Here is a 17,312-nt window from a genome sequence, read left to right on the forward strand (position 1 = left end):
CTGTTATAGTCCGAGCCTTCACAACCTCCTCAGGCAAGGAGTTCCACAGGTTGACTGTGCGGTGTGTGAAGAACTTCCTCTTGTTTTAAACCTGATACCCATTAATTTGATTTGGTGGCCCCTAGTTCATCATATCCCCTCTTAGTCTCCTCTTTTCCAAGCTGAAAAGTGCTAGTCTCTTTAATCTTTCCTCATATGGGACCCATTTCCAACCCCTAATCATTTTAGTTGCCCTTCTCTGAACCTTTTCCAATGCCAGTTTATCTTTTTTGAGATGAGACCACATCTGTATGCAGTATTCAGGATGTGGCTATACCATGGATTTATATAAGGGTAATAAGATATTCTCTGTCATATTCTTTATTCCTTTTTGAATGATTCCTATACTTAGGCCCATCCTCCAATTTGCAACCTTGATTTGGGCAAAGAGTTTTAGTTAGACCAAATGTTCTGGAAACCGGAGATTAACCCAGCTAACAAAAATTGTGTCTGTTGTCTGGTGGAACAGTGCTGCTAGCACTTGATGCCAGAATCACAGTCCTTTCAGCTAGTGCCTCTGCCTTTCCATATACCATAAGATCTGCTAGAGCAGGAGGATCTGCAATGGCCCCACTTTTTCCAGAGGGAGGAGGCTGGAGTGCAAGGAACATCTAAACAGATTCCTGTTCCCAGTCTAAACTCAGGCCTGATCTACATTACAGTTAGGTTGACGTATGGCAGCTTATGTTGACCTAACTCTAAGTGTCTACACTAAAATGTAGCTCCCACCAATACAACTTGCCCACTACACCGACTTAATAATGCCACCTCCATAAGTAGTTAAAAGTTGATGTAGTGTCATGGTAAACACTCCGTTGCTTACATTGACTGTTGCTGCTTTTCAGAAACAGTCCCACAATGTGCCACACTGGCAGTTAAATCGGTGCAAACACTCCTGATGAGGACATAAACTGCCGACACAAGGAACGTAGCGTGTACATGTAAAACCGATTAAATTACTGCAGTGGCAGTATGTCGATGTAACTTAGGTTGCTTTAGTTTTGTAGTGTATTCTTGCCCTCAGTATTCTCTGCACTCCTCCAAATGAGTTGATTTCCTTCCTGAACTCTGCTTGGTACATTTGGGCAGGGAAGGAGGGCAGGCAGGGCAGGGAAAGAAAGAGGAAGTGCAGATATGCTCCACATTAACTTCCCACTTCCCCACCTCCACATCTCTCTATTTGAGGGAGGAAATACCAGCCCTTAAGATAACTCATCCTCCTTTCATGTTTGATTTGGTGAGCCTGGGAATTGATTTACTGAAGCTCAAACTCTTTGCCTACCACTGGGAACTGCTTATTGCCATGTTAGGGAAACAAAGTGGGTGACACATAATATCTCTTTTACTGGACCAACGTCTGTTGGTGAGAGAGATGCTTTCCAGCCACACACAGCTCTTCTTCAGGTCTGGGGATGGAATTCCCAGGATCACAGCAAAATGCAAGGGGGAACAGACAGTTTAGCATAAGTAGTTAGCACACATTGGAAGGGACCATTCAAAGGTAGAGTAGCCAGTTAACACCTCGTTCTGCCCTGTGACTAGAGAGGAGCTTAAATTCATTACTCTGCTATACACCAAAAATCCATGGACTGAACAGACACACTGGTTTTATGGCTTATTACAACAATTTGTAACCCACTAACAACCCGTTCTTTTTGTCCTATGACTGCAGAGGTGTTAACAGGTCTACCTGGACTGGTCACTTACAACAGTGATCTCCAAACTTTTTTGATTGTATACCCCCATCAGTAAAAAAATTTTTAGCATGCACCCCCCTGCTGCGTCGGCTCCCGTCCAAACTGACAAAGCAAAAAAAAAACGCGCACCCCCACTTTGGAGACCACTGTGCTAACTACTTACACTAAACCGGTGGTCCACAGACTCGAAGTCTATGTCTAGAGAGCTTACAGTGGCACATCAGCTGTACTGATGCAGATGTGCCGCTGAAAGATCTCATACGTAGCTGCTCTATGCTGACAGGAGAGCGCTCTCGACAATTAAACAACCCCCAATGAGTGGCGGTAACTATGTTGGCGGGAGAAACTCTGCCACCAATATAGCACTGAGCACACTACCAGTTATGGGGTTTTTTTTTCACACCCCTGAGCGACGTAAGTGGTAGTGTAGGCATGGCTTAAGGCAGTGATACTCAGACTGAGGCTCATGAGCTGCAAGTGGCTCTTTAACATGTCTTCTGTGCCTCTTTGCAGCACATGACATTAAAACACCATGTGATTTAATTATTAACCAATCTAAGTTATTAAACCATCAGGATTCTTTTACTAGATTAACCAATTGTAGTTGATAAAATATTAATATTTGGTCAGTCATTCTGCTGGGAGAATATATTAAACAGTGAATTCACCTACTGTGGCTCTTTTGGGTAATGTTGATTGCTAATTTGGCTCCTGGTCTCAGGGGTCCATGAAAGGCTATTACCATAGAACAGTGGTTTTCAGCTTGTAGTCCATGGACCTTGGGGGGTCCACAGGCTGTGTCTAAGATTTCCAAAGGGGTCTGCACCTTCCTTCAAAAAATTTTAGGGGTCCAAAAATGAAAAAAGGTTGAAAACCACTTTGATAAACAATCTGTTCCAACTTGCATTTTACTGTGATGCTGGACAGTTCCTTTCCCAGACCTGAAAAAGAGCTGTGTGGCTCAAAAGTTGGTCTCTCTCACCAACAGAAGTTGGTCCAATAAAAGGTATTACCTCATCCACCTTCTGTCTCTAATATCCTGGAACTGACACAACTATATCTGCAGTGCATATTGCCATGTTAACTGTTAGTGAAGTCTTATTGGAGCAATTGTTATCTCTGGTCCTCCAGCACATCTCCAATAGATTAACCAATGTTGTGAAGGCCAAGACTATAACAGGATTCAAAGAAGAACTAGATAAATTCATGGAAGATAGGCCCATCACTTGCAATTAGCCAGAATGGGCAGGGATGGTGTCTCTAGTCTCTGTGCCAGAAGCTGGGAATGGGTGACCGGCGATGGATCACTTGATTATCTGTTCTGTTCATTCCCTCTGGGGCACCTGGCATTGGCCACTGTCGGAAGACAGGATACTGGGCTAGATGGACCTTTGGTCCGACCCAGTATGGAGGCTCTTATGTTCTTAATAGAACAGAGTCTGTGTCTAGACAGCATAGCTGTCATTGTCACTAGAGATCTGATAGACAAGTGATTCAGAACCTTTTCCATACCATGACCCTTGTTTCAACAAAAATTTCAGGACCGCCTTTCCAGATTCAGGACTCTCCTCCCATCTACATATAAAGAAATTATGTATTCATAAGGCAGAGGCTGAGTACCACCTACTAGGCAACTAATTTCTAAGTCCATTATAGTAAATGCAATGAAATGTTCCATCTATCTCAGAACATGCTTTTCAGTTATCACAGATGTGAGATTTACAATGCTATTAGAACAGTAGCATTTGATTCAGTCTGAAGGTAGAACATGTTGGGCAAAATCCTAGCTCTATTGAAGTTGGTAGCAAAATACCCATTTATTTCAATGGACCCAAGATTTAACCCATTATTGCAAAGAGGTCAAGGGGCCATAATTATTTTGGGGCAGGTTCTCTGCCCTGTTCCACTCTTTTGTGGCACTCGTGGGTGGGGTTCTGCTGCCTTTGCACTAGTTGATTCCTCCAGCATGGAGGGATCCCCAGTGGCCAAAGGAGCTAACATAACTGGCTGCCTTGCCTCCCTCCCTGCAGCACCTAGTGCGGAGAACATACTGGGGTGGAGAGGTGTCTGTGGGGAGCAGAAATGGCTACGTGTTCTATGACCTCAATTCGTCAAGGCTGGTGCATGGTTCCTTGAGAAATGAATCAGCTGATGCAAATTAAAGCTGCTCTAACCAGTGAGAGATCTGAGAGAATCAGGGACATGTAGCGGATTCCCAGCTTCTCTTCCCCCTCCTCCACTCAGGATACCCAGGTAGTGGTGTAGCAGAGGGGAGCAGTCCTTTCTTAGGTGCTCAGCTAGGCTTAGGCAGAACCAGTTAAGCTCCCATCAATTCTGTTCTCCCGCCTGTCCAGTGCAACAGCCAGCCGGCAGAGAATCTACTGAAGCTAGAACAGGGAAGGGACAGCAGCTGCTTAGAGTAGTGGTTTTCAAACTTTTTGTCTGGGGACCCAGTTGAAGAAAATTGTTGATGCCCACAACCCAACGGAGCTGGGGATGAGGGGTTTGGGATGTGGGAGGGGCACCAAGTTTGGGGTGGGCTCAGGGCTGGGGCAGGGGATTGGGTGTGAGGTTGGGGCATGGACTTACCTCCAGCAGCTCCCAGTCAGTGGTGCAGTGGCAGGCTTCCCGCCTGTCTTGGCACCGAGGATAGTGGCCAGCAGCAGCTCTGTCTCTGAGGTGGAGGCACACAAGCAGCTTCGCGCGACTCTCACCCATAGGCACTACGTCCTCTCCCGCCCCAGTGCAGAGCCGGTGCTGAGAGCAGGGTCAGTGCGTGGAGCCCCGTGGCCCCCCTGCTGGCTGCTTCCTGGGTGCAGCACGGTGTCAGAACAGGTAGGTAATAGCCTGCCTTAGCTGGGCAGCACTGCCAATGGGACTTTTAACATCCTGGTTGGTGGTGCTGACCAGAGCGACCCAGTGCCTGACATGCTGCAACCCAGCACTGGGTCACAACCCAAACTTTGAAAAATGCTGGCTTAGAGGGCTCCTGACTCACAGAGCTGTTCCTACAGTTGCAGAGGAAGTGGTAGGAGGCAGTGTCCTTTCTGTCCTCCCTATAACAATCAGGTTAATGCAGATTGTTTAAAAAAATCACAGTCAAAGGCTCAGGAAACATTTTCAATTAATAAATGAAAGTTATTGCAGTTACCTTCAAAGGTCACAATTGGGACAGCCCTGTATTCAAATGCATCCATTACATAAAGAAACAATAGTACATAATTACAAGATAAAAAAAGTTTATCTAAGTCCGTTTTCTTAATTTTTATTAAATTCAAAAATTGCAGAAAAAATTCACAACAAATTTCTAAATACAGGTAAAAACAAGTCAGCTGAAATAATTGTCAAGTTAAATCTTATTTTTCCATAACTTTCCCTTCCTTGCTATTGCCCACAGTACCTTCAGAAATCCTACAAATGCTATAGAAAATGGTGGATTTCATCTGTTAGTATTAGAGTAAACCACAAGTTCACTATGTAAAAACAGCTAAGCATTTAGGCACAAGGTGGCAGAAGACATAAGTACAATTTTCAACCAGGCTTCCTTGTGTTAGTTGAAACTGTATGTGCCAAAGATGTGTTCCCTGCACAGTACTGTGTGCAGAATGTAATAACTTGTTCAGCAGCCCTACAGCTCTAAGATCCTTTGGGCAAAGTATAAATTACCACCAATTATTTTGAATGCTTTGTTCCTTCCAGAAAACTCATGAGAAACTGGAGACGTCCCGGGTATACATTATTATGTCTGTGTAAATGTTTACGGTGGAACAATGGCAAAACTGCTAAGATATTTCAGACACCAGAGAAAAAAGTAGTGATGAACTATATTTTGCAAAAGACTGGTTTACATTTGTGTCCCCATGGGTCATAAATAGTTTTGCTACTGCCTCCCAAGATGTCACAAAAAGCAATCACATGCCATGACAGGATACCAATTTGGCTAGATCATCCCAACAGTGCAGTATTCAAAGCAAGCTATTAATGCGCCTTGTTTTTCCTATCTTGAAAAATAAATGTAAAGGCTAAGAATCAGCTCTTTACAAGGAATTTTTTAAAAAAAATTGTTCTATATCACTGATTTTACCTTTTATCCACCATCAGGTATATTTGCCATTCTAATAACAGGTACAGCTCCACTGTCATTCATAAATACAAAATTTTATTTGCATTTCATTAGTTTAGAAAGACCACAATGCTTTTCAGTACCACAACATTCAGGACACACCAAGTTATTCGAATATGTAACTACTGATTTACCACGACTAAACTAAACAGTGCATTGTAATAAAAGATATACCAAAGATATAGTTCACAAAGTCATTATCAGACAAAAACCTAACACAGTATATGCTTGATGGGAATAATTTCCACCATTAGGGAAAAAAATGGTTTTCCATAAACCCCTACCACCCACCTAGATGTTCAGATAAATACACATATATATTCCCTCAACACAGGAAAATGTATTAAATTCCTTTTAAAAAGAATTTGTCTAGGACAGCAGCATTGCTTTTCATACCATCTTTTAGAATTCAAAATACATCTCCACTTTTCTTGCAACCTAGCTTATGTTTAAGCAGAAAATTAACTATGTGAGTTGACACTGCACCCTTAGAATTGCACCAAATGTGATGTCTTAATACACAAAGTAATGGTCTACTATTAAACATAATAAATAAGACAGATTGCTAGAAATTACATATAGCTTTGCTGTAGATCTAGTCAGCTGAAGATGCTACAGCTCTACCCCACTCCCTAAAAAAGAAAAAATAATCTGAATATATTAAAGGAAACAATGAAGGTTATGGAAGCTTTGTACATAAAGTTTTCAGTTTTAAAAAAATTCATCTTTAAAATAGTTAGCAAAGCACCATATACTTATCTTCATACAAGAAGAGCTTCTGCTTGCCTGTTTATAATAACAAGGACTATTACAATATTTATGTCAAGAATAAGTATAGATTTAATTTCTCCTCCTCGTAGACTGGGAGTGTGGCAGTTCCCCATAAACTGTACAATATTTATAACACTACAGTGATGAATGAAATATACTATTTTGGGGAAGAGGGGCAATATTTAATGGTTGTAGCTGAATCTTACACAGGATTGCATATTTGCATATTTACAAATAAGTGTGTAGTTCTGACTTGAAAAACAAAGTGCAACACGGAACTGCCAAATGATTGTAGTGCAGACACTTTCTTCTCTCTCCCACTCTGTATGAAGCAACAAGTCAACAGCAACGGACATGTGGTCTCGGCGGAGGCAGCTCAGGTGGGATTTCTGGCTCTGGTTGCAGGGACAGTATACTGTTGGACAACTCGTTCCTCATAATATCCAGAGGCATCTTTAAAAAAAAAAGTCTATAAATGATTACCTGCACTGAACTTTTTAGTTTATTTCATTTGAAAAGAAAAGCTGCAGAACTAATGCTCAGCTAAAATATTAACATAAGGACCCCAACATCAAAATATTTCAATAACCACTTTCAAAGAGAAAGGAAAAAGTTACAAATCAGTGTTAAAAATACAGTATTGCTCTGTTGACAAATAGAAGCATGGAACAATTCATATGTTATGAAGGAAATATACGTAATTTGGGGAGAAGTTTCCATGTAGCCAGTTTGTCAATAATAGAGAATGTATTTTAAAGTTTTTAATATTCCAGAAGCTTTATCTATGTAAAGCATGTGCAATTTAATGAATTAAACATAATGCTGGGAGATCAAATGAAATCTGCAGAATTCCTAACTTTGCCTCAAATTTAGGTGGCCTTGGACAAATCATTCAGTCTTCTCTGTGTCCCGGCTTCCATATCTGTAAAACGGGGATAATACTTGCCTATCTCTTGGGGTATGGATTAATTTTTCTATAGCTCATTCAGAAGTGCTAAGTAGTATTGTTGACCACCTATAAGGAATTGTGTATGGCCGACTGCATGGAGAAGATTCAAGATCACAAATAATCCTGTGGTTTAAAGAGGTACACTAATAAGTAATATACATAAAATGAAGTTGTTGCCTTCTAGTGTTAATGTAGTGGTTTAGACTTTAAGAATAGTTTAACACAAATGAGGCTATTTCCACAGAGAAAGACTAAACACTTGCATTGTTTTACAGTGTCTGAAAATACAAAAGGTAACATTTCTATCAGGTGACCATAATTTTTTGAAATACAGCTCACCGTGATTTACCCTGATACTAATAATACTCACTTACATAACATTGCTCAACCAGGATTGCACAGCCCTTTCCGAAGCTGGGTAACAGTTATAACCATTGTATAGATAGGAAAAGACTCTGCTATATTGAAGCCAGCAGGAAACAGAAGACAGGGGTCGCTATTGTCTGCTCTGATGCTCTAGCCTCTGGACTATGCTGTAGACAGAAGCTCTGGTCTGCAAAAACACCAGGAATGATTCTCTCTCCCTAGTTGACATGTAAGTTGCTGACTACTTGTTTTCCCAGCCCTTTGTAGTTCTTATCTCTCATTTCAATTTAAGGATGAACATTTATTTCTGCTTTGTCCTAAGTCAATTCCCCAAATCAGTCTCAATTAACATATGGCAACAAATGGAAGCAGGCAAATGCAGTCAGCTACTGAACTTTGGTCTAAAATGAAGTTACCATGCAGAGAAGAACACACAAAAATTTCAACCGCCGTGCAGTGTTTAGCTGCTACTGAAGAGCTGAAGGATAGCAGATGGTCCTCAAGCTACATGCTGGCACCTCCAAACTAAGTCAAAATTTTACTTGCCATTATGTGCTCTGAACAAATACTGGTACCAGCAGTAGTTAAATATAGTCCCCATCTCCACAGTACATACATATTACCTTTTTCAGGATGTCATCTACAAGTTTCAGAAATATTTCATCCACATTAAAATTATCCTTGGCACTTGCTTCACAGAACCGCATCCCAGTTATTTGCTGTGCAAACTGATGGAAATAAATAAAGTAACTACATGAAGCTGGATTTTTTTTTTAAGAGATTAAAAGAAAAACTACTCGACAAAATATGAGCAAAACTGAATCTAGTGTCACATTAGATCCTTTTGAGTCGACTTCAGTTCTGCAAGATATTTTTTCTCTTCCCATTCTGTTTTGAAGAGTGTAATCAGTGTGTAAAAATTTAGAGTTGTTTTTAATACATTCTGTTAGTTTACCATGTCAAGATGAAATCAAGAAATAACGGAAAACCAAATAATGAAATGTCATTAATGAAAAGATAAATGTTAGCTCAACCATGAAACCAGACATACAAAAATGTGACACTTAGTGTGCTGAATACACAGCTCACAGAGAACATTTCAGTTCATATATTTGTTTGTTTTGTTTTATTTCTTTTCATTTGCTTTTAGATGGAGCTGATGCTCTTGAAAATGAGTAACTAGCAGCATTAGAAAATGCCAGGATTAATGCAAGCATATATGCTCCATGGCTTTGGAACAGCTTGCCAGGCAGACTTAACCCCGGACTATGGTTCCATCTCGTTCCATGGAGGATTTCAAAATTGTGGGAATTTGTTCTGAATTAGAATGAAATCAGATTTTGAAATAGCAAAATCATCTTTGAATTGGAATACCTCCACTCAGCTCTAAGTAATTCAAAAGGAAAAATGCAAAGCTCTCAGGGACTCCATGCACTAGAACTTTAATATCATCTCACCAATTCTTATTCTATGACATCCATGTAGAAAAATACACACACACACACACACACTTAGGTTCAAACACATGAGAAAAAGCATTTTCAAAATTGCAGTTAGAAGATGCTCAGTTAAGAGTATCCTTTTTACTTTGTTTTTATATAAGTTGGTAATGGGTTTTCAATCTTAGTGCCTTGAGCTAAGCAGCGCTTATGGTCTGCTGCATTAATACACCAAATTTTCAGACAATATTTGGGTACATATTTAACTTCTTCCAAAGGACAAATTATTCACATGTCCCTTTATGCCTTCACATCATGCACTTACATACTTAGCCCCTAAACAATTCCAGAATACCAGAAGAGGAGTTTTTCAAGTAAAAACACAAGTCAAAACTGTTTTTTTGTTTGTTTGTTTTTTAAATCAAACAGCTATCAGCTAATATTTATCTGGATTTCCCTAAGGTTACTGCATACGGTTTTAGAAATCTCTCTCCCCCTCCTTGCTCTGTCCACAGTATCCTCCAGAAGTCATGCCATGACAATACTTTACATATTATAACAAGAACTCTTCCCTCCCCCCACACCCTATTAACAAATATGGAGAACCAATGTCAACAGTGCATTAGCTTTCAGCAGCACCTCTGTGCTCATTTCCAACACATGGATAGCATGACAGGTTACATAATCTTTATTTTATGCACTGTCAAAGCCTCGATTTTGAAAAGCTGTCTTCATATTCCAAAATCTTCCCAGGTTGGTCTGATGTCTCTAGAATTTCAGGAGACATTCAAATGATTCTCTTCCACAGAAAACCAACCTTACACACTCTGAGCATTGTGGGTACATATGGTTAGTCTCCTGGATAGTAACCTACTGGAAGAGATGCCAAGGGTTGATTTCATGATCTGGTTTTCTCACAGCTTGAAGTGATCAGAAGCAATTTGGAAGAGGATGAAATAGCAGATTGAACCTAAGCAGAAGTCCAGCAATGGATAAGTCCACCTTGGAAAATTATTACAGGGGAAATTAGGTGAATTCACGTATACTACTTTTTACAGAAGAAAATGCTCTTCCTTTCTGGAGTTAAAGATTCCTGAAGAAGTCATGCCAGTGAGGAAGAAATAGATCATGATCACTTTGACTCAATAATAGGTATGTAATGATCCAGACAAGGAGCCAATTCTCGAGTCTAGCCAAGCTGTGCTCAGTACAGAAGTCACTTAAAGCCAATTTTGTGATTCACTAATCTCGGGACAGTCAGGAGCTACTCTGGTCCCTCATATAAGTTAGAGAAGTTTAATGGATGCTTTAACCTACACCAGCTGTAACAAGCCCCCAGAGGTAATTTGCTGGCCCTGAGCACAAGGTGCCACAGCCTCCCTCCTTCCCCTTCTGCGAGGGAATGGAAAGGGCAGCCTATAGTCAGTTCTACACCAGCTGAGGATGTGAGGGGAATCTTCAGCTGATTTCTCCAACACTTCATGCTACTTTGGGGGTCTGAGGATCCAGCCCAAGTTAGTACCTTCTAATTTCTTCTGTTTCTTTAGGGCAAGATAATATTCCTTACATTAAAGAAACATATCTGGGCATGTTCTGTAATACCTGGTATAAGCTTAAAACAGATTTTGGTAGAATAATGTACGCTTAAAACATTGTATGTCTTCTATAACTCTAAGGGTATGAAGGAGAGTACTATCATAGATGCAACATCAAAGCATCGTGCCTGCTGTAGGTACTTGTTTATAGCAAAGGCAGTACAACTGTTTTTAATCAAACACTAGGTTAGAAAAAAAGGTTTCTCCTTTTTACCTAATTAATTTCTCCCTCCCTCCCCTCAAAGAGTCAGGTATCTTTCAAGGGGCAATGTGATTCCACTCAATGCTTGCCTGGCTTGGAATTTCAACTATCATTAGATGTATCTCAAACTTGCAAGAGATTCAGCACAGCCCAAACCTACAGCTGTACATTCTTCACAATTCCAATATGAGCCCACAACCACCTTTTTTCACCATCACTAAAGGATGTTAATGATTTGATTCCATCTGCTCTTACCTTTTCTCCCTGTTGTCGAGTAATCTCTCTGTCAACTTCACAGTCCAACTTATTTCCAACCAGTAGAAGCTCTGCATCTTCTGAGGCATACTGAATACAAAAAATACCGTATTTCTAGTTAACTACATCCACAAACGTAAGGTTTTTACGCTGTTGGTAAAAACTAATACTTATGTACCTGCATGAGTTCTGTATCATCAAAGCTCTATACAAACATTATCTCAAGGATATATATCCTTATTTCTTTCTGCTTCCAAACACATTCCATAACACTGCATGAGAAATATACTTGAGTCTCCCTTAGAGGGACTATTGCGACCTTAATGCAAAGAAGGTAAACAGAATGCATGGTTTTCCAGTGTACCACTGGGTGCCCAAATCTATGCACATTTCTGACATTGATGACAGCAATTTTAGTTCACAGAAGTCAGCAGAAAAATAAGAATAAGCACACAAAAATTAAATGCTTTCTAAAAGAATGAAGTGGAAATCTATAGCAAAAGAATTTAAGTTTTTTATCTTCTAAGGGTTTATTACAAAACCACATTGTAAAAATGTAATTTAATAGTGTCCCTTACATAAAGCATTACATATATTGTATTGTCTATTTTCAGAAAAGTTGGAGCCTACCTTATCAATCATTTTCATCCATTTTGGTAAATCCTCAAATGTCTCCTTCTTGGTGATATCATACACCAATATGATTCCCTTGGCACTTCTGTAATAAGCTGAGGTAATGCTGTTGAATCTCTCCTGACCTGCTGTGTCCCTAAAGAGTAGCAGCAAATATTGGTGGAAGTATTTTACCAGTTCACAAAGCATAGACTAAGCTAACCTGGATTTTAATAAAAAACACATCATGCATTCTACAGGCATATTCCATATTTTAAGTTTCCTTCTATAAATACTAATTTCAGACATCACCAGGTAAGCCGGGTTTTTAACAACTGGATCAGAAGTAGTAAGCAATTCTATATCAGATGTATTTGTCCCACACTAACTTCACTGAGAAAGGCAAGGCCACAAATCAGTTTTACATGCCCTTGAGAATGGAGTTGTCCAATGAAAACAGATCAACAGATGGAAAAAAAATTACAAACAATATTTCCTGGAAGAGTGAAAAAAGAAAAGGATGCATGCTCATCAAGCTAACACTGTTGGACTTTGTACTATAAAAACAGCAATTCACAGATTAACAAGATTTAAGAGCTTTCATATCAACAAAAAAAATTAAGCCATGTTTTTAAAACCGGTGCAGAAAATAACTGCAGACATTATTGATAAAAGTAAGCCAATAACATGAGGATGTATGGTAGGACTTTCTGAGGCACACATACGGCTGAGTACAGTGTGAGCCTGAAGACCAAGTTCTAAATTCTGAAGTGTCCACTTATTTTGAGTGTGGAGACGGTGCACATTCACCGACAGCGCTGCCGAGTGGTCAGGACGAGGTTGGCAGGTCGTCTCCCCATTGAAACACAGTCACGTCCTTCAACACTTCCACCCCAAGGGTTTCCAGTCCTCCCCTTTAGCATGGGGAACTTGGGGACTGGGCTCTTGAACAGTCAACATCTTTTCCAGCTGGCCTCTCACTGTACATGAAGGCTCTTGTTGTAATGTCCTCTTGGGTCCACCCTTCTCACTAGGCTTCAGTCCAGGGCCCAATGGTGGGCAGCTCCACTCGGCACCTTGGAGTACTAAACAGCCCCGCCCCACCCCTTTGGGACCACTTCCTACCCCAGTCATCTTTCGCTTCACAGAATAAATCACTTCAATACAGTCTCTGACCTGCACACTCAGTCACCTGACTCTTCTTTGTAGATTTACACAGGTCTATGTTGTCAGGTCGGGGCAATGGGCTCCTGGGCAGTACTTTCCCTTCAGAGCAGCTGCCTGCTCCCTTCCACTACCTGCCTCTGAGCTGCTCCACTCCTCTTTTTAAAGCCCAGCCTCCAGCTTGTGCAGGCGTGTCTGGGCGGGGCTGCCTGGGCTCAAAGCTGGTCCTTAACCCCCTGCTCTCCAGTGTGGCATTTAAATACCTCACCACAGGATGCCCACGTGGACACACCTATGGCCTGGCTCTCAAAAGTGATGGGGGCTTCAGATAGGGTGCATTTACCAGCAGCTGTACTTCTTCTAGCAAGTTTGTGTCCTTGTGTAGTTAAGACCCAAGGTGTTTTCACCGTATCATGAAAACCTGCTCTGAGCCATTTTCAACCATATCACCAAAAAGCCTGCTTAGAGCAGATTTTTCATGACAAGTTGATAAAAATGCCTGAAGCTTGTTTACCCCAGAACTTTCATTGTTGTTAGTGTTGTTGTTAGAAAGTAGGTTACAAAATGCTCTAATGGATTCAAGGTTTAGGAGTTTCAACAGGGGCCTCCAAAATCAGTGGATATTTTTTAAAGTTTAGTATGAGAGCTGGTCAAAACCAGAAACTCTTCTTGTGAGAAGTTTCTCAATTAAAAACATTTATTTGAATTATTTTGTAGAAAGATTTTAGTTTTCCCATGAGACGTTTCTAACCAATTTGAAATATAAAAATTAATTTATGTCACTTCATTTAGAAATTTCCCATGGGAAAACAACGTATGTTTTCCCCTGTGAAAAATTTAAATTTTGATGAAATTGTATTTTCCAAGGAGGGAGAGGGCGACTTCGAGCATGAAAATCTTTAACCAACTCTATTTAGTACTCAGGCATTGTATACTTCATTATGAGAAGCCTTAGGGAGCAAAACATTTTTAATAACATGGATGGATTTTTTTTTTTTGAGTATTTCAAAAAGTGTCCGGTTCACAAGATCAAACTGACTGTCTCAGAGAAAGTAATTTTTATTTATCCACAGCATATTCACAGGACATACATTTATAGAGACAACTGCCTTTCCCCTGCCCAGTCTCAACCAAAACCTCCATGGATCACACCTATGGCTGACAGGTAATTCAGCATTAATGCTCAGTCAAGTCAATCCTTGGCCTTTCTTCTGTAACTGCCACAATGATAACAGTTAGCATCAACTCTGTACAGATAGTTTCATGATGCAGATGACTGTTCACTGAAGCCTCAGCTTCAGATAGGCTACACCAAGAATTGTGAAAAAAAAACAAACTGCTAGATCATCATGACCAGTATTTTGCAGCTGGAGGATGGCACGATCATGGTGAGGGGGAAAAAAATCAGTTCTGTCTTCTACTATTTCTATCTCCTTATTTAAAAAAAAAAATCCACACCTAAATTTACCCACACTAAACTTTGATACCCTGCAAGAAGCAAAAACATATCACCTGTTTGGTTCCAATGATACATGAGACTACCTCTATATATTTAATTGGTTGCTTTCTTTTCACTAATGACACTAATTTTAATTAAAGCAATGCAAGTGCTCTATATTCTACAGCTGAAATTACATACTGCTATTACTCACCGTTACAACAGTTTATTTTCTTCTATTTTAAGTTCACCTATCTTCATACCAGGGTCAAATTTATTTTTCGCAAAGCCCCTGTGACATTTCAATATGGGAAACACTTTCAAATGCCAGTCAAGACTCTTGAACCTCCACATATGGAAAACATTGTCTCAATGCTTATGAAGAGACTTCTCCAAATAACTCTCTTGTAGAATTGCATCTGTCATTTCATGTCAATAAACAAGGGAATGGTGACATTGCACTCTATATGATTTTATGAAAGTATGTGGATGAGTGTGAATATAATGTAACTAAAATATGCTTCATGCAAAAGGTCTCTTGTAAGGTATCATTACAAAGCTTATAATCTACTGAGTGTAGTCATCCTATTTGTATAAATGTATCACTCTTGTATCTGAAACTAGAAATATGAAATACAACTCTGAGGGCCTACTGTAATTATGCAAAGTGTGTGTCATTAATGGTGGTTTGGAATCTTGATGGCTCCCATTAACCAGGACAATTGTCTATAGATGGCTCTGTTTTACTTGTAAGTCTTCCTGTATAGGTGTGTGCTGGCAAGGGGATAATGAAGTCTTACAGAGACCCGTGATCATGTCACCTGAACTGGAATCCATCTTTAACCTGGTGCTTTTCCATTTAAAAGGAGGGTGGGGGACCCAGAGAGACAAACGATTCCTGCCTTGTGCCAAAGCTATATAAGTGGGTGGAACAGAACAAAGGGGGCTGCAGTCATGAGAAATCCCCTAGCACCACCTGAGCTGGAACAAGGGCTGTTCCAGGGGAAAGAATTGTGCCCAGGCTAGGAAGGTGTCCAGTCTGAGAAAGAAACTTATTGAAACATCTCTGAGGGTGAGATTTTTATCTGTATTCAGTTTTATTAATGTATTAGACATAGCCTTGTGTGTTTTATTTTATTTTGCTTGGTAATTCACTTTGTTCTGTCTGTTACTACTTGGAACCACTTAAATCCTACTTTCTGTATTTAATAAAATCACTTTTTACTTATTGACCCAGAGTATGTATTAATGTGTGTGTGTGTGGGGTGGCAAACAGCTGTGCATATCTATCAGTGTTATAGAGGGTGAGCAATTCATGAGTTTACCCTGTATAAGCTTTATACAGGGTAAAACTGATTTATTTGGGGTTTGGACCCCATTAGGAGTTGGGCATCTGAGTGTTAAAGACAGGAACACTTCTTAAGTTGCTTTCAGTTAAGTCTGCAGCTTTGGGGCACGTGGTTCAGACCCTGGGTCTGTGTTGGAGCAGACTGGCATGTCTGGCTCAACAAGACAGCGTGCTGGAGTCCCAAGCTGGCAGGGGCAGAAGTAGTCTTGGTACATCAGTTGACAGCCCCAAAGGGGTTTATATGATCCAACCTGTCACAGGAATCCCTTTAGTTCCATCACATTAAACATAACATAAGAACATAAGAAAGGCCATACCGGGTCAGACCAAAGGTCCATCTAGCCCAGTATCTGTCTACCGACAGTGGCCAATGCCAGGTGCCCCTGAGGGAGTGAACCTAACAGGCAATGATCAAGTGATCTCTCTCCTGCCATCCATCTCCATCCTCTGACGAACAGAGGCTAGGGACACCATTCTTACCCATCCTGGCTAATAGCCATTTATGGACTTAGCCACCATGAATTTATCCAGTCCCCTTTTAAACACTGTTATAGTCCTAGCCTTCACAACCTCCTCAGGTAAGGAGTTCCACAAGTTGACTGTGCGCTGCGTGAAGAAGAACTTCCTTTTATTTGTTTTAAACCTGCTGCCTATTAATTTCATTTGGTGACCCCTAGTTCTTGTATTATGGGAATAAGTAAATAACTTTTCCTTATCCACTTTCTCAACATCACTCATGATTTTATATACCTCTATCATGTCCCCCCTTAGTCTTCTCTTTTCCAAACTGAAGAGTCCTAGCCTCTTTAATCTTTCCTCATATGGGACCCTCTCTAAACCCCTAATCATTTTAGTTGCTCTTTTCTGAACCTTTTCTAGTGCTAGAATATCTTTTTTGAGGTGAGGAGACCACATCTGTACACAGTATTTGAGATGTGGGCGTACCATGGATTTATATAAGGGCAATAATATATTCTCAGTCTTATTCTCTATCCCCTTTTTAATGATTCCTAACATTCTGTTTGCTTTTTTGACCGCCTCTGCACACTGCGTGGACATCTACAGAGAACTATCCACGATAACACCAAGATCTTTTTCCTGACTCGTTGTAGCTAAATTAGCCCCCATCATGTTGTATGTATAGTTGGGGTTATTTTTTCCAATGTGCATTACTTTACATTTATCCACATTAAATTTCATTTGCCATTTTGTTGCCCAATCACTTAGTTTTGTGAGATCTTTTTGAAGTTCTTCACAATCTGCTTTGGTCTTAACTATCTTGAGTAGTTTAGTATCATCTGCAAACTTTGCCAC

The 17,312-nt window shown here is 40.3% G+C and overlaps 1 protein-coding gene across 1 annotated transcript in view; it reads right to left on the minus strand.

The window, feature by feature from the left end:
- Nucleotides 1–4,985: 4,985 nt before the first annotated feature.
- RAB12 (RAB12, member RAS oncogene family) overlaps nucleotides 4,986–17,312 on the minus strand; it is a 41,250-nt gene continuing 28,923 nt past the window's right edge. The window contains exons 3-6 of the mRNA XM_039525154.1: nucleotides 12,067–12,205; nucleotides 11,437–11,526; nucleotides 8,569–8,673; nucleotides 4,986–7,083 (exon numbers count right to left, since the gene is read on the minus strand). Of these exons, the coding sequence (XP_039381088.1) occupies nucleotides 6,970–7,083; nucleotides 8,569–8,673; nucleotides 11,437–11,526; nucleotides 12,067–12,205 (448 nt within the window). The 3' untranslated portion in view covers nucleotides 4,986–6,969. The remainder of the gene's footprint in view (nucleotides 7,084–8,568; nucleotides 8,674–11,436; nucleotides 11,527–12,066; nucleotides 12,206–17,312) is intronic.

This window comes from Mauremys reevesii, linkage group 2, assembly GCF_016161935.1.
Source record: "Mauremys reevesii isolate NIE-2019 linkage group 2, ASM1616193v1, whole genome shotgun sequence".
NCBI lineage: Eukaryota > Metazoa > Chordata > Testudines > Geoemydidae > Mauremys > Mauremys reevesii.